This window comes from Camellia sinensis, chromosome 3 (genome assembly GCF_055761805.1).
Source record: "Camellia sinensis isolate YWXY chromosome 3, ASM5576180v1, whole genome shotgun sequence".
NCBI classification, from domain to species: Eukaryota; Viridiplantae; Streptophyta; class Magnoliopsida; order Ericales; family Theaceae; genus Camellia; species Camellia sinensis.
The window spans coordinates 134,148,658-134,176,166 of NC_138963.1; the positions used below are offsets into that span (position 1 = coordinate 134,148,658).

Consider the following 27,509-nt stretch of genomic DNA (forward strand, 5'->3'; position numbering starts at 1 on the left):
CAGAAGTCCGGAGGCAGGGCTCGCAGCCGCGACTCTGAGACTTCTGAACAAGCACAACATGCAATATCACCAAGTGCTCAACTGGCGACGTCTGAGTCTTAAGGTCGGTCAAAAATGGGGTGTCTACAGTTGCCCCTCTTTGACAGAACTCGGAAGTCATAAGTGACGGGAGTGAATGTCAAAGCCCAGAGACGACCCATTTTTGACAAGGCCGAAGACTTAGACAAATGTACAAAGTAAACAGAGACGTGCCCGCAGGCATGCCCGCAGGCAGGAGGGGCAAGATGCAAAACAATGCAAGAAGATTTTGAAGATTGGACTTATACGCTACGCGAAGCCGGTTTTGAAAGTTGGACTTATACGCTACGCGAAGCCGAACATCACTCATGATCATGCGAATGCAGCAAGCTGTAATGAAGCAAGTATTCGCAAATAGATGCAACAGTTTTAAGCAAGAATGCAAAGTAACAACTACATTTCATGCAATTAAGAATGCGGAGGATTATTCAATCCCCGCCACGTCTCACACGGAGAAGATACGATACCTGCGCGATTCTTCTGGTCGCACCAGCCTCAAATGAACCGTACATACAATATCGTGCCTGCAAAAGAGAGAAATTTCAACAAGTACAATATGCTACCAACATATATTTAATGTGATTTTGAAAGTTTGACACACGCAGTGCCGGTGAGTGAATGCATCGCAATGCAAGAGTGGAACATGCGTGACAACGCATGCTCAAACACAGAGGTATGGCAATATTAAGAAATGTGCATAACAATGCAAGTATGCTCATGAAAATGCGAATTATGTGCATGATAGTGCAAAGCGAGCATAAGTCAACGTGCCCGTTTGTTACGAAACAACGAGCAATGGAAACGCGTGTTTCGGCGAAGGCAACTCGATCACGGCCTCCGATCCGCTTCCCGGAATGGCTACAACACATTCAAAAAGGATACACTTCGATTTCGATGAATGATGATGAGACATATGTCAGAACTTGAAGCTGAAGTCCCGGCGGATCATTTCGCGACAGAAAGTGCACTTTTCTTGAACTTTTTCAGGTCCCGGGAACTCCAATCTTCCTCAAAATTTGCAGAGAGCTAGGTGGGTATGTGGGGAACACGCAGCCCAAACTTCAAATTTTCTGAACACGCAGCCCAGATTAGAATAGTGAACACGCAGCCCACACTGATTGAAAGTTGAACACGCAGCCCAAACTTCAAATTTTCTGAACACACAGCCCAGATTAAAATAGTGAACACGCAGCCCACACTGATTGAAAGTTGAACACGCAGCCCAAACTTCAAATTTTCTGAACACGCAGCCCAGATTAGAATAGTGAACACGCAGCCCACACTGATTGAAAGTTGAACACGCAGCCCAAACTTCAAATTTTCTAAACACGCAGCCCAGATTAGAATAGTGAACACGCAGCCCAAACTTCAAATTTTCTGAACACGCAGCCCAGATTAGAATAGTGAACACGCAGCCCACACTGATTGAAAGTTGAACACGCAGCCCAAACTTCAAATTTTCTGAACACGCAGCCCAGATTAGAATAGTGAACACGCAGCCCACACTGATTGAAAGTTGAACACGCAGCCCAAACTTCAAATTTTCTGAACACACAGCCCAGATTAAAATAGTGAACACGCAGCCCACACTGATTGAAAGTTGAACACGCAGCCCAAACTTCAAATTTTCTGAACACGCAGCCCACGCATTCCATTGGCACACAGCCCATTCATTTCATTGACACACAACCCATTCATTTTATTGGCACACAGCTCATTCATTTTTATACTGAGACATGTATTCATTCTGAACGCAGGTTGGTTCTCGCGGTGTACGGGGATATGGCTCCACCGCTGCGAGGAACTGGTACGTTGAGCTTCCGGAGGCCGTCCGGGATTTAGTGGACTTGGCAGGATTCGGGACCTTCTGCGCTGGATTATCACGTTGTCCTGCTAGGAGGGCATTGATGGCAGCCTTGGTAGAGAGATGGTGGGACACCACCAACTCCTTTCATTTCTCTGCCACTGGAGACATGACCATGACGCCTCTGGACTTTGCTGTGCTGACCGGCCTGGACACAGGAGGTTGGTCCATCCCTTATGATGAGGACATGGGCGAGTGGGAGGCCACTTGGATGTATCTATTGGGGGCTCGTCCGCCTGTTGACAGGGTTTCTGGGAGAGTTCGATACACTTGGTTCTCTTCCCACTTTCGGCGGGCGGAGATGGTGCCCGAGACTCCTGAGGAGACGGAGCAGTACGCCCGTGGTTTCCTTATGTTCCTCTTCGGGACTACCCTGTTCGCCGATAGAGGGAACACAGTCGGGTTATATCTGCTGAGTGCTCTGGTTGACCTATCACAGGTCAGTAGATATGACTGGGGTGGCGCCGGCCTGGCTACCCTTTATTGCTATATGAGCGCGACATCCCACGGGCAGGGAGATTTACTTGGCAGCTACTGGAGAGCCTGGGAGGTATTTTCTGTCCCCTTGATTTACATTTCTGCTCCTCATTACTTGTCCATTGCACATACGGCGCGCTTTGCAGCCTGTATTTTGCCCTCAGCGTTTTGTATTTATATTCTGCACTGCTTTTCTCAGTTATGGGTATACGTATACTTCCTGACATTAGGCCCAGAGTTGGAGGTGGCAGGGCCTCCCATGATCCTATATTCATTGGTATTCGAGGGCCCGCACCGGCCGAGACGCCGAGAGTCTCTCCTTTACTTGCGACAGTATTTTGACACTGTGCGACAGTCGGAGGTACTTCAGAACTTTCAGTTCCTTTCATTTTCATCTTTGATTTGCTCTGTATATTCCCGATTTCTAATTGGTTTATGCATTTATCATCCACAGATCACATGGCAGCCCTGGGCGCCCCTGGGTGATGGTCTCCGATTTCAGTATACCGGAGGATCGGGCACCTCCCAGTATAGGGTCTTGCTCGAAGGGCCGGTTGGCAGGGCATGGTTTCTGGGGGAACGCTTTCTGCGCCAGGTATGGGGGTATCTTTCTCAGGATCCTCCCGCAGTACCCCCAGTCAGTATGCGGACTACTGACAGGCTCTCTTTCTCGGAGGTAGTCGGCGCCATGCTGGGTAGTGATGCTTTACTATATCTTGAGGAGGGGGACTACGCCACTTACCGTCACACATATTTGATGCCTCCATTGACGGGAGCTCGCACCCCGATGATGAGGTCTGCCGGTATGTCATCCTCGGGCCAGGCCCGGGCTCGGGCTGCAGACGCCCCTTCTACCAGCGGGGCTGGTACATCTAGAGGTGGGGGTAGACCGGTTCCTCCGATTCCGTCGACTTATCCTCATCCTGGATGGCCAGATATGCCAACTGAGTTGATGGCGTGGCAGTATGGGGCTATCTCTCCGACTCCGATCCCGCTAGAGCCTCCGATGCCCAGTGATCGATACGCCATTGATCCTGACTCACTGCTGGTATGCCCCACTGTTTTTCATTCATCATTCAGACGTTTAGACATTCTTTCATTCACTGATGATTATGAGCTCATATTTGCAGCCACCGCGAGGGTACATGGAGGAGGTGGTTGGACTGGTGGCCACACTCGAGGGCATGGTCCTGCGGAGGGAGGTACAATTGTCTATCGCGGGCATTCAGGTACCCTTCAGTTTTCTGGCATTTATCATACTTCTGATGACATGCTGATTTCTACTGCATCGATAGACTACTTGTGTAGAGCACATCTGACACACACCCCACTTGTACACTGTATTTACATGCACCCACTTCACGTAGTCTTTGCTTGTATCTGCATCTGATGTATATATTTGGACTGATGTATTTGAATTGAACTCTTTATTTTCAGATGCCTTCATGGTCCGGTCAGCCGCAGGCCAGGCCACCTGGGCCTCCTTGGGGAGCTGGGCCATCTGGGCCATTTCACGGAGTTGGGTCATCCGGGCCTTTTCAGGGGGCTGGGCCATCCCGGCCTTTCCGAGGAGCTGGGCCATCTAGGCCTTTTCGAGGAGCTCGAGGAGGGCCTGTCCGCAGACGCAGGGCTCACGTTACAGAGGCGGAGCCTGATGAAGAGGAGGAGGAGGAGGATGATGAGGAGGAGGAGGAGGCTACCGACCGTCAGCCAGAGACATCTGCTGAGGAGGGAGGCTCCGGCCTTGGTTTCGGGAGTGGAGACGAGGCTAAGGGGGATCCAGAGGATGACAGCTCCGACTCGGATGACGATAGCGATGGTGATGGTGGCGGAGAGTCCGTTCCGCAGAAGAGGACGAAGAGGGCCTCTTATTACTGCTCTTGAGAGCATAGATGTAGCCTGTTTCCTGTTTTATTTATCTTTTTGCTAGTAGTTTGTAGCACTTTGCACATTGTTAGGTAGTTTTATTTTTTGTAAAACTTGTACCTTTGTTCGTTGTAAAACATGATGGAATGAAACAGCTTTTGAAAAGGTGTTTGTTTTTTAAACTTTTAGCATCGTATCGCATCATTTTATTTCGCATAAAAATGAAATTGAATGGGAATGTGCATTGTGTAATCACCAAGTCAGGTAGTGAACCGACGCAACAAACTAAGCAACTCAACTTACTAAGATATAACAGAACCTTAGGAAGTTTACAACTCAATAAGCAAAAATACAACAGTGTTGACAACGTAAATAAACAAGACTTAAACAAAGATTGTTTAAACAGAGAGCAATGACTCGAAAACACGAAACACGTCCGCTCGACAAACAACTCGATAAGCAAAACAACAACTCGATAATCAAAACAACAACTCAATAAACAAAACTCAGCAACAACAGAGTGTACTTCGGACGATCTGGGCACCGGAACGCATCCGAAACAGAGGGAAATGAAGGCCTTTGACTCTCCCATTGCATGGAAATGCTTGAAACTTTCCCTCGAAGGGTAAAACAGGGCCAAGGAGATACACTGCAGCATTGCCGGCCACCTTTGGGAGCCGGCCGGCCAGTTTTGTAAAAAGCAAATGGCCGGCCAGCCAGAAAAGGTGGCCGGCCGGCCACTTATTCCTGCAGCCACCTAGTTTTTGATACGTGTCCCCGTGAATAGTGTTTTTCCCTCTATAAAAGCCTCAACTTCGGGAACATTCATTTCATCTTAGTTTTATACAAAGATGGAGGCGTTTCTTGCGGAAAATCTCACATCTTGGATCTCTTCTCTAGATGGCTCGGAAAAGCTAAACTTCCGGGGTTTCGGTTTGAATGCACTATTCACGCTGAGCCGTACTCCGCTGCATCTCCCTTTTCTCCATGCCGCGGCAAGGTTCTGGAACCCAGTGACGCACGTTTTTAGCTTCGGCGGCCAAGAGGTATGTCCCACTTTCGAAGATTTTCAGGTTTTGATGGAGTCTGAATGCTCTGAAGTGATCTTGCCCCAGCTCCGTTTTGGCCATGCCCAGGCTTTAGGGCGGATGTGTGGGCTCACGGCGCATGATGCTCGATCTCTGATCTGCAGTGGGGAACTGGACATCCTCGGCTTGATCCATCGTTTTTCCGACGCCGGTGACCGCAGCAACCATTATTGGCAGGGTTTCCGGCAACACGCCCTCTGCTTGTGTTTGTTGTCTCACTTTCTGCTTTCCTCGGGCTTCGGCGGAGCTAGCATCCGTCTGATTGAAGTTGCCCAAGGCTTGAGAGAAGGAAAGAGCTGTATCGCCATGACCTTGGCTGAGACACTGATGGGCTTGGATTCTGTCTATCGCCGGGAGGCGACTAGGTTTGCGGGGAGTCCACTGCTGCTGCAGGTAATGTTTCCCACCCAACCTTACATATATATTTGCTCACATCACTCAACCCTCAGGCTCGGTTTTTCTCACAAAACCCTTGTCTTACTTTTCTCTCATCGTACATCTCTCTGTTCTTTATTCTCTCATTTTCCATCCCTCCCCCAGGTATGGTTAATGGACAAGTTGCAGGTTGTGGACTCTTGCCCGGCCTATTCAGCTCGAGGCTACTTCTTTCGGCAGCGCCTAGTCAATGCTCTTGACGAAAGGTGGTGGTTTGATTGGATGTGCAATCTGTCAGCGGACCGCATTGCTTGGCGTTGTCCTTGGCTCAACCTCCCGATAATGAGCTATAGTATGTCCCGGCTGATTGGGATCCAGCTGATTGGTCTAACCCACTGCGTATTCTATTTTCCGTTCCGGTTCCTGCGTCAGTTCGGTCATGATCAGACCTGCCCACCGGAGGGGATTGAGTACCCAGCCGCTTTCCCGGTCCGGGGTGCACAGCTTGCCCGATATGCCACAGCATGGAGGACTAGAGAGCTCCTGGCCCCTGTTTCCACTTTCAGTTGCACTTTGTCCGATGAGTGCTTGGATTGGCTCAACGAGGAGGCACAGGTTGGGCCTAGCTTGGCATCAGATGCTTCGTCCAGCTCTGGGAGGGGACGCAGAGATACTTGACTCAACTATGCCCCAAATTTATTGCTTATTTAGCATTTTCAAGTTTTCTTTATGAATGTAATAAAAAAGCAACCTCGATTGTATGCAAGAGCAGGAGAACTCTGTTTTGAAATCAATGAAATTGAAGGTTGTGGTACTGAAAATTTTCCGCTTTGGTCCAAAAATGGTCTTAGTCGTAAAAAGATTAATTTGAACAAAGTCAACTTTTATTAAAACTTTTCAAAACTATTTTCGATGTGGATCAGAACTGGACACGCCGAAGATCTGTCACTGAGATGCACAACCCCAGATCCCTGCAACTGGAAAGTTGCCCCTAGTCTGAAGAACAATGCGGCACTTCATGGCAACGGAAAGTTGCCCCTAGTCTGAGTAACTTTGCACCGTCGCGGCAACGGAAAGTTGCCCCTAGTCTGAATAGCACTGTACCGGAGATCGCGATAAATGCTGATGGATAAAGATGACTGAGATGATCAAAATGGACAGAGTTGATCGGGGAAAAGTTTATGGCTGAACTTCAAGGTGAAGTTGCCTACGTATCTGTAACAAGCCCGCGGGGGACCTCGCTACAGCTCGGACTCGATTTGTAGTCACGGTTCTAAATCTGAACCAAAGAGTCCAAATCCGGCAAATCGTTTTGAGAAAATAGATTTTTGAAAGAAGTGCCAAACATGGACTGCTTTGCCAGATACAGAGTCGCCACCTAAATATTTTATTTTAGGAAATTTAGGAAACCCTGACTCGGTGCCAAAGGCCACGTGTCCGTCATCACCAAAGTTGCCTCGGCTCGGGAACTTGGGTACGATTGGGGAAGGTCACTTCGTGAGCACCCCCACTCGCAAGTAGGCTAAAAATGCAGATTTTGCCACCCTCGGGTGGGCTTAGAAAAGATGGTTTTGCCACTATCTAGTGGGCTTAAAACAAATAGTTGATGATTTATTCCAATTCAAGTAACCCAACCTTCATCCACAGGCATTCAGGCAGTTATATCATATAAGCACATAGCCTCATGGTAAGCATGCTATTCATGGCAGTCACTCACACGCATGCAAGGATGCTAAAGCATAAAGCTTACCGAGTACTCCAAGCCAAAACAGAAACTCATTAGAAATCATGCATGAATCCTAAGTATACAGAAATGCCTAATGCAACACATGCAAAATGCAACTATAGCAGGCTCGGCTATTCTAAACATGGCATATGAGGTGCTACAACTATCATGTATTCAATTTGGAATTGAAATACAAATGCAATTAGTATGATGTGCCGAGCCCGGTGCATGCAAAACAGATGAATGAATGCAAACATGCTATCATACTGTATGCTAATTGAAAAAATGCCCTAATCTAACCATCATAAGCGGATAAATAAAAGGGAGAAAGACGTGGGGTTGGAAGACATACAACACACACACACACACTTATTACAGTTGTGCCCTCGCGCAGAGGGTCCAAATAAATATACAGTCCCAAATCAAAGAATATTACAGTCCAAATATTACAGTCCAAATAATATACAAATTCCTAATTAATTAATGAATTAACTAAGAAAGCAAATAAAACTGGCGTGCAAGCCCGGGATTGCCTTGCTTCTGATGGATGATGTACATTTGGGCTGTCTTGCGCGGAAATCCACTGGGATGCCCCAATTAGCCTCTGTTTAGCAGTTATTCTTGAAACGCGTGCCAAGTCCCGAAAAATTGCTGATTCTTCATTTTGCTGCAACAGAGAGCAGGAAAGGGGCATAGCAATGTATTTTCACAGATATATGCATGCCTCGATCCTCGTGCCACCAATCACGCATACCGAGGCATGATGGCCGAGGAGTCGAATTGCACAACTCAATATAGAATGAATGCACATGAAAACACAACAAGACCTAACTCCATCATGGATGATCCGGAGTGTCGGTGACTGGGGAATTGAGACACATTCCGTCACTCGGAGTACGAAATGCACCTCGTTTCCCGTGCCCGGGCTAACTCCTATTCCGAACACGATGCAATATGCATGACATGCATGAAATGCAACTAAAATACAATCCTATCATACACAATGTTATGAAAATGACATGCCTCAAAATGCGTGCACACGGGCACGCAAACCGAGGAAATACATGAATGTGATCTAAGATACAACCTAGTATGCACTATGCTGTGAAAATGAGATGCCTCGAGATGCGTGCACACGGGCACGCAAACCGAGGAAATACATGAATGTGATCTAAGATACAACTTAGTATGCACTATGCTGTGAAAATGAGATGCCTCGAAATGCGTGCACACGGGCACGCAAACCGAGGCGATGGCATACGCAATGCAATATGGCTAAAATGGCATATAAAATGCAGCATGGACTTATACTAACATGAGAGAGCCTCAGCCACACTCACATAAGAGGCCGATGGATGAAAATGAAGTGCCTCGAAATGCGTGCACACGGGCACGCAAACCGAGGCAATGACATATGCAATGCAATATGGCAAAAATGGCATATAGAATGCAACATGGACTTATACTAACATGAGAGAGCCTCAGCCACACTCACATAAGAGGCCGGTGGATGAAAATGAAGTGTCTCGAAATGCGTGCACACGGGCACGCAAACCGAGGCGATGACATACGCAATGCAATGGCATGGAAATGGCATATAGAATGCGACATGGACTTATACTAACATGAGAGAGCCTCAGCCGCACTCACATAAGAGGCCAATAGATGAAAATGAAGTGCCTCGAAATGCGTGCACACGGGCATGCAAACCGAGGCGATGACATACGCAATGCAATGGCATGGAAATGGCATATAGAATGCAACATGGACTTATACTAACATGAGAGAGCCTCAGCCGCACTCACATAAGAGGCCGATGGATGAAAATGAAGTGCCTCGAAATGCGTGCACACGGGCACGCAAACCGAGGCGATGACATACGCAATGCAATGGCATGGAAATGGCATATAGAATGCAACATGGACTTATACTAACATGAGAGAGCCTCAGCCGCACTCACATAAGAGGCCGATGGATGAAATGAAGTGCCTCGAAATGCGTGCACACGGGCACGCAAACTGAGGCAATGACATATGCAATGCAATATGGCAAAAATGATATGCAGACATGTTAATGGATTTTCAGCAATGAAATGTGGGGGAAAACAGCCCCGAAATGAGGCGAAAACACACCCGATGCATGGAATCTCTCCTGAAATGCAAAATTAGGCACCCGAAATGGCCTATAGCTATACCAAGCATGCATAATTGGTACATGGAATGAAAAGACAGAAGCAAGGCAGCCCCAAAATAAGCATTTTACCAGTACAAATCATGGCCAAACAGCAAGCAAAGATAGGGCAACAATGGCATGCAAAAATGGCCCTAAACATGAGATTATGAAGCAACTCACAGCTGCTAACTCCAAATATGTTAGGGCCCTTCAACAACATTGAAGAGGGGCCAAAAATAAGCCACTTTACAGAACTATAAAAAACCTAAAAACAAACATAGATATGGCTAAGCTCTTATGCAAGAAAAAGGGCCAAAAGGTGGCCAAAGAGGCAAGTGGTATATGCAAAGCCCAAACTGAAAAATTCCCTTCTACAAAATTGAAGAGGGACCAAAAATATGCACATTTACAGAACTGTAAAAACCCCAAAACAGTATACAAACATGCTAAAAATGCAATGCAAAATGAGGCTCAAAAGTGGCTTATAACACAAAGTATACAAAATATTCATCAAACAGCCAAAGGCCCTTAATGAAACATGAATAATGGGCCAAAATAAGACTATTTTTAGTACTGTAAAAAGGCCAAAAATCGAAGCACAATAGGCTGCAAAGCATGCAAAAATGGGGACCAAAGAGGGAATATAAAGGCAAGTGTAACATGGAGGTCCCAAACAGTGTTGAGCCCTTCTTCAATGTTGAAGAGGGGCTCAAAAAAATGACCTTTTCAGTTTTTGTCGGAGCTCAAATATACAAGAAAGAGAGGCTAAGAAATGTTGCAAAAATGAGCTAGAAAAGCGGGAAAGTGAACTTACCCTTGAAGACTTGACTTTGGTTGCCTCTTGGCTTGAGTTTGTGGCTCCTTAGGCCTTGGAGAACACCTTCAATCTTCTGGAATGGAGGATGGAAGGGTGGGGGGTGGTGGTGTAGAAGGAATGGTGGTGTAGGACTTGGAAGTTTTTCAAGGAAATGAGAGAGATGAAGAGGGATTCTTGTGTTCAAGCTTGAAGAGCAAATTTTCTAACCCCTAAATGTGATATTGCCTGCTGGTTATAAGGACCAAAAAAAGAGAGCAAAGGGAGGCAAAAGGTGGGGGAAATGTAGGCAAGCTTTCCCCCACAAAATATCCCCCAGATTGGGATATTTTCTGGGGGAAACAGCTATACAGCTGTAAAGTGTGATTTGAGAGGATCGTGGCCGGCCCCTTTTTGGAGCTCCAGGTGGCCGGTCGGCCACCTCCCCTAGCTGGCCGGCTAGGGGTCAAAAGGGTCAAGTTGAAATAGTGGCCGGCCACCACTTTTTAGGGTCCTCCCATGTGTGTACAACACAACCCTATGGTTCAAAATTCAAGAAAAAGGGCCCAGGTTGTTCAACATTAGCCTAGAAGGAGGGGTTCAAAAGGGTCAGGTGGAATTAATGACCGGCCACCAACTTTTAGGATCCTCCCAAGTGTGTACATCACAAATATGTGGTTGAAAGTTCAAGAATGTGGCTCCAAGGTGTTCAACATTAGCCCGGAAGTGAGAAAAACGGGCGTCGGAGGGCGAAAATGGAATACAACTGGTTGCTGAGATAATTGCTAGCCTCCCACCCTCCAGTGACCTTCCCGGTGATAAAACAGAGGTACCTTCCAAAAATGAACGAAAACCGTTGCAAAACGAATGTTCGGGAGCCAAAACGCGCAGTTCGGGGTCCCGAAAATGGGCTGTTAAGCACCGAAAGTGGCATTCGGCCACGAAGTGGGTTTCTCAGACCCCAGTGTTCCTCAAAAGGGGGTAAATAGGAAGTATGCCAAAAACCGGGGCAAACGGGGATGGTTAGGCGGTCCCGAACCGGGGCACACGGCCAACGGTCCCGAAAAACCGGAAACTGGACTCCGAAATGGGCAAAATGGCCTACGGCCACCAAATGTAGCCCACGGCCACTGAGAGATGGTCTACGGGACCTCTCCCTCCCCTCAGGAAAAGAAACAAAGAAAACCGAGCCTGGTTCGCAAACCGAGGCAAAGCACAAAAGAGGGTTCGGAAGTCCAGAGGCAGGGCTCACGGCTGCAACTCTGAAACTTCTGAACGAGCACATTATGCAACATCACCAAGCGCTCAATCAGTGACGTCTGAGTCTTAAGGTCGGTCAAAAATGGGGTGTCTACAGTATCCCAAAGATGGGAATCAAGCCTTACGTAGTTCAGGCCAAGGTTCACTCGAGTATTTTCACTCTCCTTTTGCGCTCTAACTTTTGCCAAGGCCGCCCTTTGCGGGTTTTCAACCTTGCGAGCTCAGTTTTTATATTTTCTAATTTTTTGTGCTCTGAGTTTTGCCTAGATCGCCCTTTCGGGTTTTCAGCCTAGCGAGCCTCTCAAGGGTAATATTTCTTCAACTTGTCCATATTGATCGGTTGTGAGAACTCCAAGCCATCTAGATCCATCAGAACCACAGCTCCACCTGACCAGATAGCTTTGATGATGTAAGGACCAGTCCAATTGGGTTTGAACTTGCCCCTTGGGTCGTGGATGGGAGCTCGGTTGTCTTTGAGCACCAAATCTCCTTCTTTCAGATTCCTGGACTTAACCTTCTTGTTGAAAGCCCGGGCAATTCTGTGTTGATAGCCTTGGATGTGGTACAGTGCTTTCAGTCTTCTTTCATCAAAGAGCATGAGTTCTTCGAATCTGCTCTGCTGCCAATCTGCTTCGGCTATTTGGCACTCAGCCAATACCCGTAACGACGGAACCTCAATCTCGATGGGTAGAACAGCCTCCATTCCATAGACCAATGAATACGGAGTCACTCCAGTAGAAGTTCTGATTGAAGTCCTGTAGCCCCACAGAGCAAATGGCAGCTTGTCTGGCCAATCCCGGTAGGTTCCCACCATCTTCTGCAGTATATGCTTGATATTCTTGTTGGCGGCCTCGACCGCTCCGTTGGTCTGCGGCCGGTATGTAGATGACTTATGGAAAGCCACATTGTATTTTTCCAACAAGTCTATCACTTCCTTCTTGAAGTGGGAACCATTATCTGAAATTATCTCGTTTGGCACCCCGTAGCGACAGATGATGTTGTTTCTGATGAACTTTGCGACGTGCGACGCCTTCAACACCGCGTATGATTGGGCCTCGACCCACTTTGTGAAATAATCTATCGCTACGAGGATAAACTCATGCCCATTTGACCCCTTCAGGGTAACAGCTCCGATCACATCAATTCCCCAAACTGAAAAAGGCCATGGCGAAGTCATGTTGTACAGCTTTGACGGCGGGATGTTCATGCGGTTTGCATGAATTTGACACTTGTGGCAGCGCCGAACAAAACTAATACAATCCTCCTCCATGGTTGACCAGTAGTAGCCCTGTCTGAGGATCTTTCTGGCCAGCATTACTCCATTCATATGTGCACCGCACTCCCCTCCATGGATGGCCTCCATCAGGCGCTTCGACTCTTCAGCCTCTACACAGAGCTTATGCATTCCCAGATGGCCTCTTTTGTACAGCTTACCCCCACAGATGATAAACTGAGCAGCCATTCTTCTGATGGCCCTCTTATCTTTGGCATTTGCCCCTAGTGGATACGTCTCCTTTTCCAAGAAGTTCCAGATGTCGTAGTACCAGGGGTTGCCGTCTTGAGCCTCATCTATGGCGGAAATCGACTCGTATGCTGGCGCAAACTTTTGATCAATAATGACTGGACGCATCCGGACTCCGGACGGGATGTCTATCATGGAAGATAGAGTTGCTAGTGAATCTGCAAACCTGTTGTTCTCTCTTACGAGGTGGGTGAAATTTAGCTTCTCAAACCGAGGAATTAACAAATCCAAGGTTCGGTGGTAAATTATCATCCTTTCCTCCTTGACTTTCCAATCTCCTTTTGCTTGAGACACAACAAGGTTTGAGTCCCCAATGATGTCCAACCGTCTTGCCCCTAGTTCTAGGGCTGCTTCTAGGCTAGCAATACATGCCTCATACTCGGCTTCATTGTTCGAGACTTTGAACCGGAGCTTGAATGCTAAAGGGATACGGGAATCGTCAGGCGCTATCAGCAGCACCCCTATCCCATACCCATACTGGTTCGACGCTCCGTCAAAGTACATCGTCCAAGTTTCATCTTCGACGTGCAGAATGGCTTCATCTGGGAATAGGTACTCAATCGCTTCATCCCCCTCAACCGGGTGGTCGGCAAGGAACTCTGCTACCGCTCTTCCTTTTACTGACTTGCGCGTTACATACTTCAAATCAAATTCGGAGAGCAACAGCAGCCAACGAGCTAGCCTACCCGTAAGTGCTGGTTTCTCGAAAAGATATTTGATGGGATCCAATCGTGAAACCAACATTACAGAGTGGGCTAACAGGTAGTGCCGCAGCTTCGTGGTAGCCCATACCAAGGCCAAACAAGCCTTCTCCAGCGGTGTATAGCGGGTCTCGTAATCCAGCATCTTTTTGCTCAGATAGTAGATGGCCCTTTCCACTTTGTCTTCTGATTCCTGCGCGAGCATGCAGCCCATGGTAGTCTCAGTTACCGAAAGGTACAATATCAACGGTCTCCCCGGCTCTGGTGGTGACAACACGGGCGGGTTCTGTAGATATTCTTTGATCTGCTCAAAAGCTGCTTGACATCGGCCGTCCCATTGGAATTTCTTTCCTTTCTTCAGGAGACCAAAAAGTGGTTCACAAGTCAAGGTTAATTTAGAGATAAACCGTCTTATGAATTGCACTTTACCTAGAAAGCCTCGCACCTCCTTTTCAGTCCTTGGTGGTGGCATTTCTAGGATGGCCTTGATTTTGGAAGGGTCGACCTCGATGCCCCTTTGTGTAATCAGAAACCCTAGCATCTTCCCTGCTGTAACACCAAACGTGCACTTCTGGGGATTCAATCGCAGCCGAAACTCTCTGATCCTTTGAAAGAATTTTTGTAAGGCGGTGTAGTGGCCTTCTCTTTCTTTGGACTTGACAATCATGTCATCCACATATACCTCGACCTCTTTATGGATCATATCATGCAATATTGTAGTTGCTGCCCGTTGATAAGTAGCTCCAGCGTTTTTCAACCCGAATGGCATCACTCTATAACAATATGTACCCCACGGGGTAGTGAATGCAGTCTTCTCACGGTCTTCGGGTGCCATTACTATCTGATTATAGCCTGAGAAACCATCCATAAATGAAAGCAAGGCGTGTCCTGCCGTGAAATCCACCAATTCATCAATGTGTGGCAAGGGAAAGTCGTCCTTCGGACTGGCCCTGTTCAAATCTCTGAAGTCTACACAGACCCGAATTTTGCCATCCTTCTTTGGCACCGGAACAATGTTGGCCAACCAAGTTGGGTATTCAGACACCAGCAGGAACCCTGCGTCAATTTGCTTGGTGACTTCTTCCTTAATCTTGAGGGCCTAGTCCGGGCGGATCCTTCTGAGTTTCTGTTTGACAGGGCGGGCCTCGGGATCAAGAGGGATCCGGTGCTGTACAATCTCAGGATCGATTCCAGGCATGTCTTCGTAGGACCACGCGAAAACATCTTTGAAATCTTTTAATAAAGCAACTAAGCGCTCGCGTTCCTCCGAAGACAACGTGGACCCGATCTGGACCAGCCGCAGGTCGTTCTCAGTACCAACATTCACAGTAGTGATTTCATCCATTAAAGGTTTAACAAATCTTTCCTGCTCTTGATCAATTAACCGTTGCAAAACCGGAGGAATTTCTTCCTCGTTGTTTTCATCAAAATTTTGAAAATCCTGATTTAAGCAATAAATCAAAGGCACAGAGAAATACTCAGAAACCACATCCACATCATTCTCATTAAATATTTCCAAGCCGTCAGATTCCTCTGTTACAACAGACTCAAAAGAAAATGAAAATGACGACCTAGACAGGACTGTGGCATCCGGGTTATCACCCCCAGGAATACCGGACTCAGACTCAGTCGAGCTGGAACCTGATTCCGACGTACAAGATTCGGTGGAATCAGATTCCGGCTCACTACCTGACCCGGAGCTGCTAGATAAAAAGCCTTCTTCATATTGCCAGATGAGAGAAGGTGCGATAGATGCCTCCAAGATCGGCGCTGGAAAGCCCGCAGCTATTTCATCCCCAATCATAGAAATCGAAGAGTTATCCCCCAAGCACTCTTGGTCGATCGGAGGATCTGAAAGTAGACAAGCCAGTGCTACCCCCATTTCAAGCTCGGTGCTCCCAGAATCTACTGCTTCGCACTGCTCAACCTCAGTTGGTGGGTCTGTCTGCGCTTCGGCAACGTCATCCCCAGGTAATTGTAAATCGAAGAAGATTTCGAAACCAGGCACGTGCTTCTTCTCCGCATTCAGCCATGGTTCTGGGAAGCCGCAGAATGGAAAGTCTTCTCCCTCCCGGACGAAGCGTCCGTTTAGGGTGCCCCAGATGGGCCTATGCATTAACTCAAATGGCTTCCCAGCCTTCTTTGCTCTGGCCCTTCCGGCCATCTCTTTCCCTTTCCTCACCCAGTCCTCTTTGGTGGGCAGATAACCCAATCCAAAGGTGTGAGGGTTGTGTGGCACTTCGGCCGATACCGCGACGCCCTTCCGGCCGCTTCTTCCTAATCCCATTCCGGGGATATGTTGTAGCTTGTTCATGAGGTAGACAGATTAAGCACTGACGTACATACCCTCATTCACAGCCATGACATTCTGCACCACTCGAGCCTCGGCCAAAGTGAACCCCGATAAAAACACATCCTCCGTGCCGTGCTCGATCTCCAAGACAGGTGTGGACACTTCCGGCGGTGGATGGATTGATGAATTCCCAAAAACGATCGCTACCCCTTTCCCGTGAGGGTACTTTAGCATCTGATGTAGAGTGGAAGAGACTGCCTTGACCTGGTGCAACCACGGTCGCCCCAAAAGTAGGTTAAAGGTTGCGGGAACGTCCAAGATATGAAATTCAATGCTGTGTTGTCCTGGACCAACCTTGGTTTGAATTTTAACAGTCCCCATCACTTCTCTGCTGGTATTGTCGTATGCTCTGATCACTTGGGTAGTTGGGACGAAGTCTACGGGTTTCAACCCGATTGCATATGCCGTTCTGGTCGGGCAGACATTAATCGCAGACCCGGTATCAACAAGTACCACCGGTATCCACTTATCTCTACATTCCACAGAAATATAGAGAGGTTTGTTATGATTTGTGCCCTCAGGCGGTAGTTCCTTGTCCAAAAAGGTTAATGCCGGGGAACCTCCTCCCGGAAAAACCAGCCCAACCAGCTGTTCAGGCGTGGTGTCTATGGAGAGTTTGGACTTGTCCATAGCAGACAGGACGGCTTCCCTATGTACTCGTGATGCCATTAGCAGTCCCCAGATGGAGATGTCTGCTTGTATCTTTTTTAACTGTTTCAGCACAGCTTCCTCTTCAATCTGCTTCTCCTTCTGTTTCTCCGCTTCTCTATCCTTCCCGGATGCCTCGGGTTGGTCCAGGTGTGGGGGTTTGAAATACCGCCCACTTCTCGTCATATGGTCAACCTCATCGAGGTACCAAGTGTCATCCAGTTGATTATTTCCCCAGTCTTCATCCGTGTGGGCAAGACATAAGTCATCGTCTTCCCACCACATTCCGTCGGCAGCCAACAGACACCTGTCTGGCTCCGGTTTAGTTGCACTCGCAGTACTCCCTGTCCACACGCTCGCAGCATTCTCTATCTTCGTGCACACAACACTTTCAGTCCCCTCAGGGCCTTTAGCTTTCCTAATTCTCTCGGCATCCTCAAACTTTTCTCGTTCCAGCTGCATCAGTACAGCTGGTTGTTCAACAATTCCCGTATCCATAATGCCCAAGTCTCGAGCAGAATTCTTAGCACCGGCGCTCTCCAGCGATACAACTTGACTTCCGGCCATTCCGGCCACAGCTGATACTCCTGCCCCTGCCGGGCTCTGTTCTAGTTGGGCTTCCCCCACTCCATCTGGTTGATCCTCGAGCCACCCAGTGGCCTCTGCCGTTTCTTCATAGTCGAACCAGTTGATTGATGCATCCCCTGGTTCCTGGTCATCGAAAAATTGCAAGTCGGCAAAGTCCTCCTCTATAGCTGTCAAATCATCTGCCCCTTGCCTGAATCCATCTCCCTGGATTACACACAGTTCTCTTGTCTCTGGCAGTTCTATACCCAGCCCATTCTGGCTTGTTGATGAGATGTACTCGCTCGGATTGTAGGCTGCCCCAGCAAAACTCTGTTCATCCCCAGATGCAACAATCTGATTCTCTCCTGAATTCTGTCCTGTCCCATCTTCGGTGGTCACCACCGTTGGCTCTGGTTGGGTTATGGAGATGCCCACCATGCACAAAGAGTTAGTGCAGTCGGGGAGGAACACCTCCGGCTTGGGTAGGTGGGATGGGGTGATATAGATACTAGGATCGTAAGATGCGACCCCAGTTTGGATAAAGTTGATTCTATTGGGAGGAGGAGCTTGGTTATGTGTTGGAAGAGGATTGGTCGTGACATTGGGTCTGTCGGGAGGCGCGATCACCTGCTTGTCAATAAGATCCTGGATCTCATGACGCAATCTGTAACAACGGTCGGTGTCGTGACCGTGTTGTTGGTGATACGCACAGTATTTTGCTGGGTCATAAGAGGGGGGGAGTGGACTCGGTAGTGGCTTGGGCTCCAGGGGTTTCAAATGCTTTTCCTAATCAATATTCCCAGAACTTTGGTCAGGGGCATGTATAAGGATGTAAAGGTTCTTTGGCCTCGCGGTTGGAATCTGTTGGTTTGTGTGTTGCTTCCGGACGCGTCGGAGAAGGGTGTGGCAGCCATGGGCCTTGGAGGGAGAGGGGGAGTGGTGGTGACCATACTGACTTCCGAGGCTCTTGTATTTGCAGCGCCACTCGGGCCCGCATTGTTGTTACGGTTGAAAGTCCTCCTCGGTTGTTCCCTGTCGTGGTCAAACAGACCTTGTTTCATTGCATCTTCAATTTGCACCCCCATCTCGTGTAAATCTGAGAAAGTAGGAAAGGGGATTACAATCATTCTCTGCATCAACTTTGGGTGGAGATTGCGCACAATCATCCGGATTTGGTCCTTATCCGTGGGCCTTAGAGTCATCATTGACACCTTTGCCCTCCATCGGATTACAAAGTCCGAGAAAGTTTCCTTGGGCTCTTGCCTTGTCGTTTCGAGATCACGAGTTGTAATCTCGATCTGAGTGTTGTACGAATATTGCGCGACAAAGGCCTCAGCCATTTTATCCCAATTCTTCTTCACTTCGTCCTCTAACTTTGCGTACCAGTGGGCGGCCACGCCCGACAGGGTTCGGCCGAATAGTGAAAGCTTCTGTGGTCGCGTTAGGCCCATTGGCCGCAAGATGTCTGAGAACAGTCGGAGATGGACCATGGGGTCCCCGGACCCGTCAAAGCGGTCAATTTGAGGCATTTTGAACCTATCGGGCAATGTTACGGCCACGTCGGTATATCCATCCTCGATATCCAGGATAGCCTTGACCCCTTGGGATTTTTTGAAGAGCTTCTCCAGTTTGCTCAATTTTAGAGCTGTATGATCAACCTCGAACTCGGAGGGAGAGTCCGGGTGATTGGGTGTATGGACCTTGGACAGTTGTGGTGGAAGCGGGGGCGGAGCTGGCCCCGTTGGAAGATTCGTGTCCTCTTGTAAGTTTTGGAGATTTGGCACGGCGTTCTGGGTGTTTGGCGGAGCGTTCTGAACAGTAGGCGTTTGCTCAGGTAATGGAGCCCCTGCCGGAGGAGGAATTTGGTGTGAAGCAGATGCCGCATTCTGCTGTTGCAGTCTGGTGATTAGTTCGGCCTGTTGGGCCATGATCGCGACCTGCTGTTTAGAGAACTCCGTTTGTCGGGCGGCATCATCATGCATCTATCTCATGCTCTCCTGCATCTGGCGCATTAGGGCCTCCATCCCTGATGTATTTTGTTGATCCATCTGACTAACTGGTATGTCTATTTCTACAGCAGTAATTGAGACCTCAGTCCTATAGTCCTCTGATGAAATAACCCACTGCTCTGACGACCTCTGTTCTGACACACTGCGCTTTTTCGGCTTTCTTTTGGTAACGGGGGGTAGAGAATGGAACACTGGCTGTCCGTCGATTAGATCCTCAGATCGATTGAGTCGACGACCTCGTGTCCAAAGTGCTTGGGGAATGCCTGCTGGGTTGGAAGCAATTGTGCTAGAACTGACCTAGCAAAAGATAAATAAAGCGAAAAGGAAATAAATAAACAGATACACGGACAGCATAACAGCTTAAAATAAAATGCATGACACACAGCCGGGCATAACAACACACAGTCAATAAGCTGAATACACACTGTCCTCAAACACTGATTATTATCCCTGTATCACTGTCCCCTAAAACAGAATCTGATACCCGCAGATAACTAATTCTCGAATACTGGCTGATGCCCGCAGGCCTGATACCCATAATACTGAACTGATGCCCGCAGGCCTGATGCCCAAACTTATATACTGAACTGATGCCCGCAGGCCTGATGCTGACAATACTGAACTGATGCCTGCAGGCCTGATGCTGACAATACTGAACTGATGCCCGCAGGCCTGATGCCCAAACTCATATACTGATACATGCATTCCTGTAGAGACGCACTCTAAAGCACATAACAGATAAGTGAGAGCCAAAACACCCCTATGTTGGGGTAGGGTTTCCCTGTCCTATTTTGTCAGGAGTTAGGGTTTCACTACGCACACAGCGGTTTCAAACAACCTATAAACGGGTAAGCAACCTGTCCTAGTTTGGAATGGTCTCTATGGATCCGAATATGCACTAGGTCGAATGGTCAAAGAGGGTGCCCCGGTAAAACCGGGGTTTGTGTTCCCATACTGGCAGAGCCCACAACCGGTCAGCCTTATGGTCATGCCTTGACAAGACAAGCCTCCGGCAAACCGTTCAGGAATAGCAGATGGCAAACACGGTGTCCTAGGCGCACCAATGCAAATGCAATGCAAAGAAACACACAAGTATAGTCAAAAACAGATATCATGAGTTCGAGTCAAATTCTCTAAATCCCCAGCGGAGTCGCCAGAAACTGTAACAAGCCCGCGGGGGACCTCGCTACAGCTCGGACTCGATTCGTGTCACGGTTCTAAGTCTGAACCAAAGAGTCCAAATCCGGCAAATCATTTTGAGAAAAACAGATTTTTTTGAAAGAAGTGCCAAACATGGACTGCTTTGCCAGATACAGAGTCGCCACCTAAATGTTTTTTAATGGGAAATTTAGGAAACCCTGACTCGGTGCCAAAGGCCACGTGTCCGTCATCACCAAAGTTGCCTCGGCTCGGGAACTTGGGTACGATTGGGGAAGGTCACTTCGTGAGCACCCCCGCTCGCCCGATCAAAGATCGGCCTCTACTAACCATGATATCTATTTTTGAAAACATTGTGTGTTCTTATTCCGGTTATTAACCTAGGTTACTATGTGATGCGCACAGCATACAAGTATAGACTAGGTCGCCTGAATTGGAACAAAACATTTCATGTTTGTTTTTGAAAGATGGTTTGCTACTCGCAAGTAGGCTTAAAATGCAGATTTTGCTACCCTCGGGTGGGCTTAGAAAAGATGGTTTTGCCACTATCTAGTGGGCTTAAAACAAATATTTGATGAATTGTCCCAATCCAAACAACCCAACCTTCACCCACAGGCATTCAGGCAGTTATATCATATAAGCAATTAGCCTCATGGTAAGCATGCTATTCATAGCAATCACTCACACGCATGCAAGGATGCTAAAGCATAAAACTCACCAAGTACTCCAAGCCAAAACAGAAACTCATTAGAAATCATGCATGAATCCTAAGTATACAGAAATGCCTAATGCAACACATGCAAAAATGCAACTATAGCAGGCTTGGCTACTCTAAACATGGCATATGGAATGCTACAGCTCACACGTATTCAACTTTGAAATTGAAATACAATGCAGTTAGTATGATGCGCCGAGCCCGGTGCATGCAAAACAGATGAATGATGCAAACATGCTGTCATACTGTATGCTAATTAAAATATGCCCTAATCTAACCATCATAAGTGGGTAAATAAAAGGGAAGAAAGACGTGGGGTTGGAAGACATACATCACACTCACGCACACTTATTACAGTTGTGCCCTCGCGCAGAGGGTCCGAATAAATAATACAGTCCCGAATAAAAGAATATTACAGTCCAAATATTACAGTCCGAATAATATACAAATTCCTAATTAATTAACAAATTAACTAAGAAAACTGTAAAACTGGCATGCAAGCCAGGGACTGCCTTGCTTCTGATGAATGATGTATGTCTGGGCTGCCTTGCGCGGAAATCCACTGGGATGCCCCAATTAGCCTCTGTTTAGCAGTTATTCTTGGAAAGCGTGCCGAGCTCCGAAAAGTTGTTGATTCTTCATTTTGCTGCAACAGAGAGCAGGAAAGGGGCATAGCAATGTATTTTCACAGATATATGCATGCCTCGATCCTCGTGCCACCAATCACGCATACCGAGGCATGATGGCCGAGGAGTCGAAATGCACAATTCAATAGAGGATGAATGCACATGAAAACACAGCTAAAACCTAACTCCATCATGGATAATTCGGAGTGTCGGTGACTGGGAATTGAGACACGTTCCGTCACTCGGAGTACGAAACGCACCTCGTTTCCCGTGCCCGGGCTAACTCCTATCCCGAATACGATGCAATATGCATGACATGCATGAATGCAACTAAGATACAATTCTAACATACACAATGTTATGGAATGACATGCCTCGGAATGCGTGCACACGGGCACGCAAACCGAGGAAATGCATGAATGCGATCTAAGATACAACCTAGTATGCACTATGCTGTGAAAATGAGATGCCTCGAGATGTGTGCACACGGGCACGCAAACTGAGGCAATGGCATGAATGCGATCTAAGATACAACCTAGTATGCACTATGCTGTGAAAATGAGATGCCTCGAAATGCGTGCACACGGGCACGCAAACCGAGGAAATGACATACACAATGCAAATGATATGAAATGTGATATGGGCTTACACTAACATGAGAGAGCCTCAGCCACACTCACATAAGAGGCCGATAGATGAAAATGAAGTGCCTCGAAATGCGTGCACACGGGCACGCAAACCGAGGCACTGGCATACGCAATGCAATGGCATGGAAATGGCATATAGAATGCAACATGGACTTATACTAACATGAGAGAGCCTCAGCCGCACTCACATAAGAGGCCGATGGATGAAAATGAAGTGCCTCGAAATGCGTGCGCACGGGCACGCAAACCGAGGCACTGGTATATGCAATGAAAATGCATGGAAAATGATATGCAAACATGTTAATGGATTTTCAGCAATGAAATGTGGGGGAAAACAGCCCCGAAATGAGGCGAAAACACACCCGATGCATGGAATCTCTCCCGAAATATGAATTTTGGCACCCGAAATGGCCTATAGCTATACCAAACATGCGCAATATGGACATGCAATGAAAATACAGAAGCAAGGCAATCCCAAGATAAGAATTTTTCCAGTTTAAAACATGGCCAAACAGCAAGCAAAGATAGGGCAACAATGGCATGCAAAAATGGCCCTAAACATGAGATTATGAAGCAACTCATAGCTGCTAACTCCAAATAGGTTAGGGCCCTTCAACAACATTTAAGAGGGGCCAAAAATAAGCCACTTTAAAGAACTGTAAAAACCCTAAAAACAAACATGGATATGGCTAAGCTCTTATGCAAGAAAAAGGGCCAAAAGGTGGCCAAAGAGGCAAGTGGTATATGCAAAGCCCAAACTGAAAAATTCCCTTCTACAACATTGAAGAGGGAACAAAAATATGACTATTTACAGAACTGTAAAAACCCCAAAACAGTATACAAACATGCTAGAAATGCAATGCAAAATGAGGCTCAAAAGTGGCTATAACACAAAGTATACAAAATATTCATCAAACAGCCAAAGACCCTTAATGAAATATGAAGAATGGGCCAAAATAAGACTATTTTTAGTACTGTAAAAAGGCCAAAAACCGAAGCATGATAGGCTGCCAAAACATGCAAAAATGGGGATTAAAAGAGAGATATAACATGAAGTGTATAAAATATGCCTCAAACCATGAAAGGCCCTTAATGAAACATGAAGAATGGGCCAAAATAAGAACTTTTCTAGCTCTGTAAAATGACCAAAAATGGAACCAAGATAGGCTGCCAAGTCATACAAGAATAGGGGACCAAAGATGGATATAAAGACAAGTGGTACATGGAGGTCCCAAACAAATATGAGCCCTTCTTAAATGTTGAAGAGGGGCTCAAAATAAGCCTACTTACAGTTCATGAGAAACTCCAAAATAGATCACACGTAGGTTAGAAAAAGCATGCAAAATATTGACATACAAAGAGGGTATTGAAGCAAGTGCAAGATGGAGGGCTCAAACAGGGTTGAGCCCTTAATGAGACATGAAAATGAGCTCAAAAAAATGACCTTTTCAGTTTTGGTCGGAGCTCAAAACAGTAAGCATGATGGCTAGAGGAATGGTGCAAAAATGAACTAGAAAAGAGGGAAAATGGACTCACCCTTGAAGATCAATACTTTTGTTGCTTCTTGGACCAAATTTGTTGCCTCTTAGCTGCTGGAATTCCTCCCCTTGCTGCTGGAATGGAGTGGTGGTGGTAGAGCTTGGTGGTGATGAAGAAAATGAGGTGTAGCTTAGGAATTTTCAAGGAAAATGAGAGAGATGGAGTGAGATGAGTGTATCAAGGCTTGAAGCAATTTTTTCTAACCCCTAAATATGATATCACCTGCTGGTTATAAGGACAAAAAAGAGGGAGTAAAGGAGGGGCAAAGGTGGGGGAAAATTAGGCAAGTTTTCCCCCACAAAATATCCCCCGGATTGGGATATTTTCTGGGGGAAACAGCTATGCAGCTGTAAAGTGGATGTTGAGAGGAACATGGCCGGCCCCTTTTTGGAGCTCCAGGTGGCCGGCCGGCCACCCCACCTAGCCGGCCGGCTAGGGGTCAAAACGGTCAAGTTGAAATAGTGGCCGGCCACCACTTTTTAAGGTCCTCCCATGTGTGTACATCACAGATATGTGGTTCAAAGTTCAAGAAAGTGGGCCCAGGTTGTTCAACATTAGCCCGGAAAGAGGGGTTCAAAAGGGTCAGGCAACATTACTGGCCGGCCACCAACTTTTAGGATCCTCCCAAGTGTGTACATCACAGATATGTGGTTCAAAGTTCAAGAAAGTGGCCCCAAGGTGTTCAACATTAGCCCGGAAGTGTGAAAAACGGGCGTCGGAGGATATATAACTGGTTGCTGCAACAATTACTGGCCTCCCACCCTTCAGTGACCTTCCCAGTGATAAAACAGAGGTACCTGCCAAAAATGAACGAAAACCGTTGCAAAACGAATGTTCGGGGGCCAAAACGCGCAGTTCGGGGTCCCGAAAATGGGCTGTTAAGCATCGAAAGTGGCATTCGGCCACGAAGTGGGTTTCTCAGACCCCAGTGTCCCTCAAAAGGGAGTAAATAGGAGGTATGCCAAAAATCGGGGCAAACGGAGATGGTTAGGCGGTCCCGAACCTAGGCACACGGCCAACGATTCCGAAAAATCGGAAACCGGACTCCGAAATGGGCAAAATGGCCTACGGCCACGAAATGTAGCCTACGGACATTGAGAGATGGTCTACGGGACCTCTCCCTTCCCTCAGGAAAAGAAACCGAGAAAACCGAGTCTGGTTCGCAAACCGAGGCACGGCACAGAAGAGGGTTCGGAAGTCCGGAGGCAGGGCTCGCAGCCGCGACTCTGAGACTTCTGAACAAGCACAACATGCAATATCACCAAGTGCTCAACTGGCGACGTCTGAGTCTTAAGGTCGGTCAAAAATGGGGTGTCTACACTTTGCCATGTGTTTGTAGGACTTGGACTTGCCTTGACCCCGGCGTCTGAAGAGCTATGTGAGTGGTATTTTTAATAAAGTTATGTTATTAAATTTTGATAAAGTTTTGCCTTGCTTGTTTTGGAAAAGTATTTTGTGAAGCATGAATGAGGATCCCTATTTTGTATACCAAGTATTAGCCTTGTTTTGAATGACAATCTTGAAAGTCCGTACGTGCTAGGAGACTATAAGCATTTGTAGCACAATCTTGAAAGTTCGTACATGCTAGGGGACTATAAGCATTTGTAGCACAATCTTGAAAGTCCGTATATGCTAGGGGACTATAAGCATTTGTAGCACAATCTGTAACAACCCGACCCTCATATGTGCTTGTGATATATGTTAGTCCTTTATTCTGTGCTGTTAAATGCCTAAGATGAAACTGTACAAGAAAATAAGTTCAAGTAACTATGTTGTAATGCCTTGTGGAATGAATTGTATCTGTTAGGAAAGAAATGTATCTGTTACAACTAGAACGATAAAGTAGAAATTGAGGGCCTTAGCGGCTTAATAAGTCAAAATTGATCATATATTTGGAACCAGCATAATTTTTAGGTAATTATAAGCACTCCTGTGAAATTTCAATTTTCGGATGTTTAAACGATTGATTTTCGTCTTATTCTCTCTTAATGGAAATATATATGTGTGTTCTTGGTCATTTGACAAACCAAGGAATTCATAACTCTAAACTTAAGAATTGAAGGGTAGAGAGAGAAGGTCCTCAAGAAGGTTGAGATTTGGGCTTAAGGTATGTAAATGTTTGTCTAATTTTCATCCACAACCCTTCTTGTCATAATTTATGTGAAGATGTTTCTATAATCATGTACCTAAGAGTTGGGATTGTGGTGTTGTGAGTATGAGAAGTAAATTAGCAAAATGACCTTACTTGCATGTTTTGACTCAATTTGAAGTACCTATGAGAGGCCTTACTCTATTTCTTCAATTGACTTGTTTGAATTCAAGTAAGTGGCATGATTTTATGTTTATGTATTGAGATGTGAGAACAAGTAGGAACCTTATGAATTGGAGTGAATTTAAGTTGTGGATTCATGATTTGATTTTTACTCAAATGAAACATGTAATTTGATCCTTGTTCACATGTATTCATATGCTTTGAGCTTATATATTAGTAATTTAAAGCTAGATATTTGAGGCCCTAAACATGTCTACAAGAGGAGGAAATTGTGCAGAATGTTCGGACTTTTTGGTGCAGAATCGCCGCACGTGCGAGGCCTAAGGCCGCACGTGCGGGAACCTCAGCCGCACGTGCGGGAGTCACTGCCGCACGTGCGGGAAAATGGCAAATTTTGGAATTCAACACTGCAAAAAAAGCACGTGCGGGGCCTCAATGTCGCACGTGCGGGAGGTGTGCCGCACGTGCGGGAGATCCTAGCCGCACGTGCGGCTCAAGTCAGAAAAGTTGGGATGCTCCGTTTTGCGTGTTGGGTCCTCTAATGTTGTCAAAACCTGCAATTTATATTGTTTGAATGTTCGTTAATTCAATCAAAGTAAGTGCACTGAATGTTGATTTAACAAGGATAAAGGGACTAATGTGATTTTTCATGTGTATAGGAAACGCCTCAAGAGGAAGTGCACCGACACAACACAGTGAGTAATAGTACTTCAATGTACCTCTACTCAGTATTTATTATTAATGACGTTGTGACCCTTGTTGAAAGTATTATCATATTATGTATTGACGTTATATCTTGACATCACGAACTTCACTATCAAACTTGTGTTGGCATGAAATGATATACTTGCTATAAGTGATTCAATACGAAATTGTGGAAACATTGAAGAAGGTTGTGAAGTTGTACACATCTTATGTGAAAGCTTGTGACTAATGGAATGTATCAAGGCAATTGTGAATTTATGAACCAATGTGGCTTAGAGCCATTTATGAACCAATGTGGCTTAGAGCCATTTGTGAATCAATGTGGCTTAGAGCCATTTGTGAGTCAAT

The 27,509-nt window shown here is 46.7% G+C and overlaps 1 protein-coding gene across 1 annotated transcript; it reads left to right on the plus strand.

Moving 5' to 3' along the window:
- The first annotated feature begins 3,547 nt into the window (after positions 1–3,547).
- On the plus strand, positions 3,548–4,398 carry LOC145821130 (uncharacterized). The gene is made up of 2 exons (XM_082917696.1): positions 3,548–3,648; positions 3,857–4,398. The coding sequence occupies exons 1-2, from the start codon at positions 3,565–3,567 to the stop codon at positions 4,301–4,303; spliced, it is 531 nt and encodes a 176-aa protein (XP_082773822.1). The 5' UTR covers positions 3,548–3,564; the 3' UTR covers positions 4,304–4,398.
- The last annotated feature ends 23,111 nt before the right edge of the window (positions 4,399–27,509 follow it).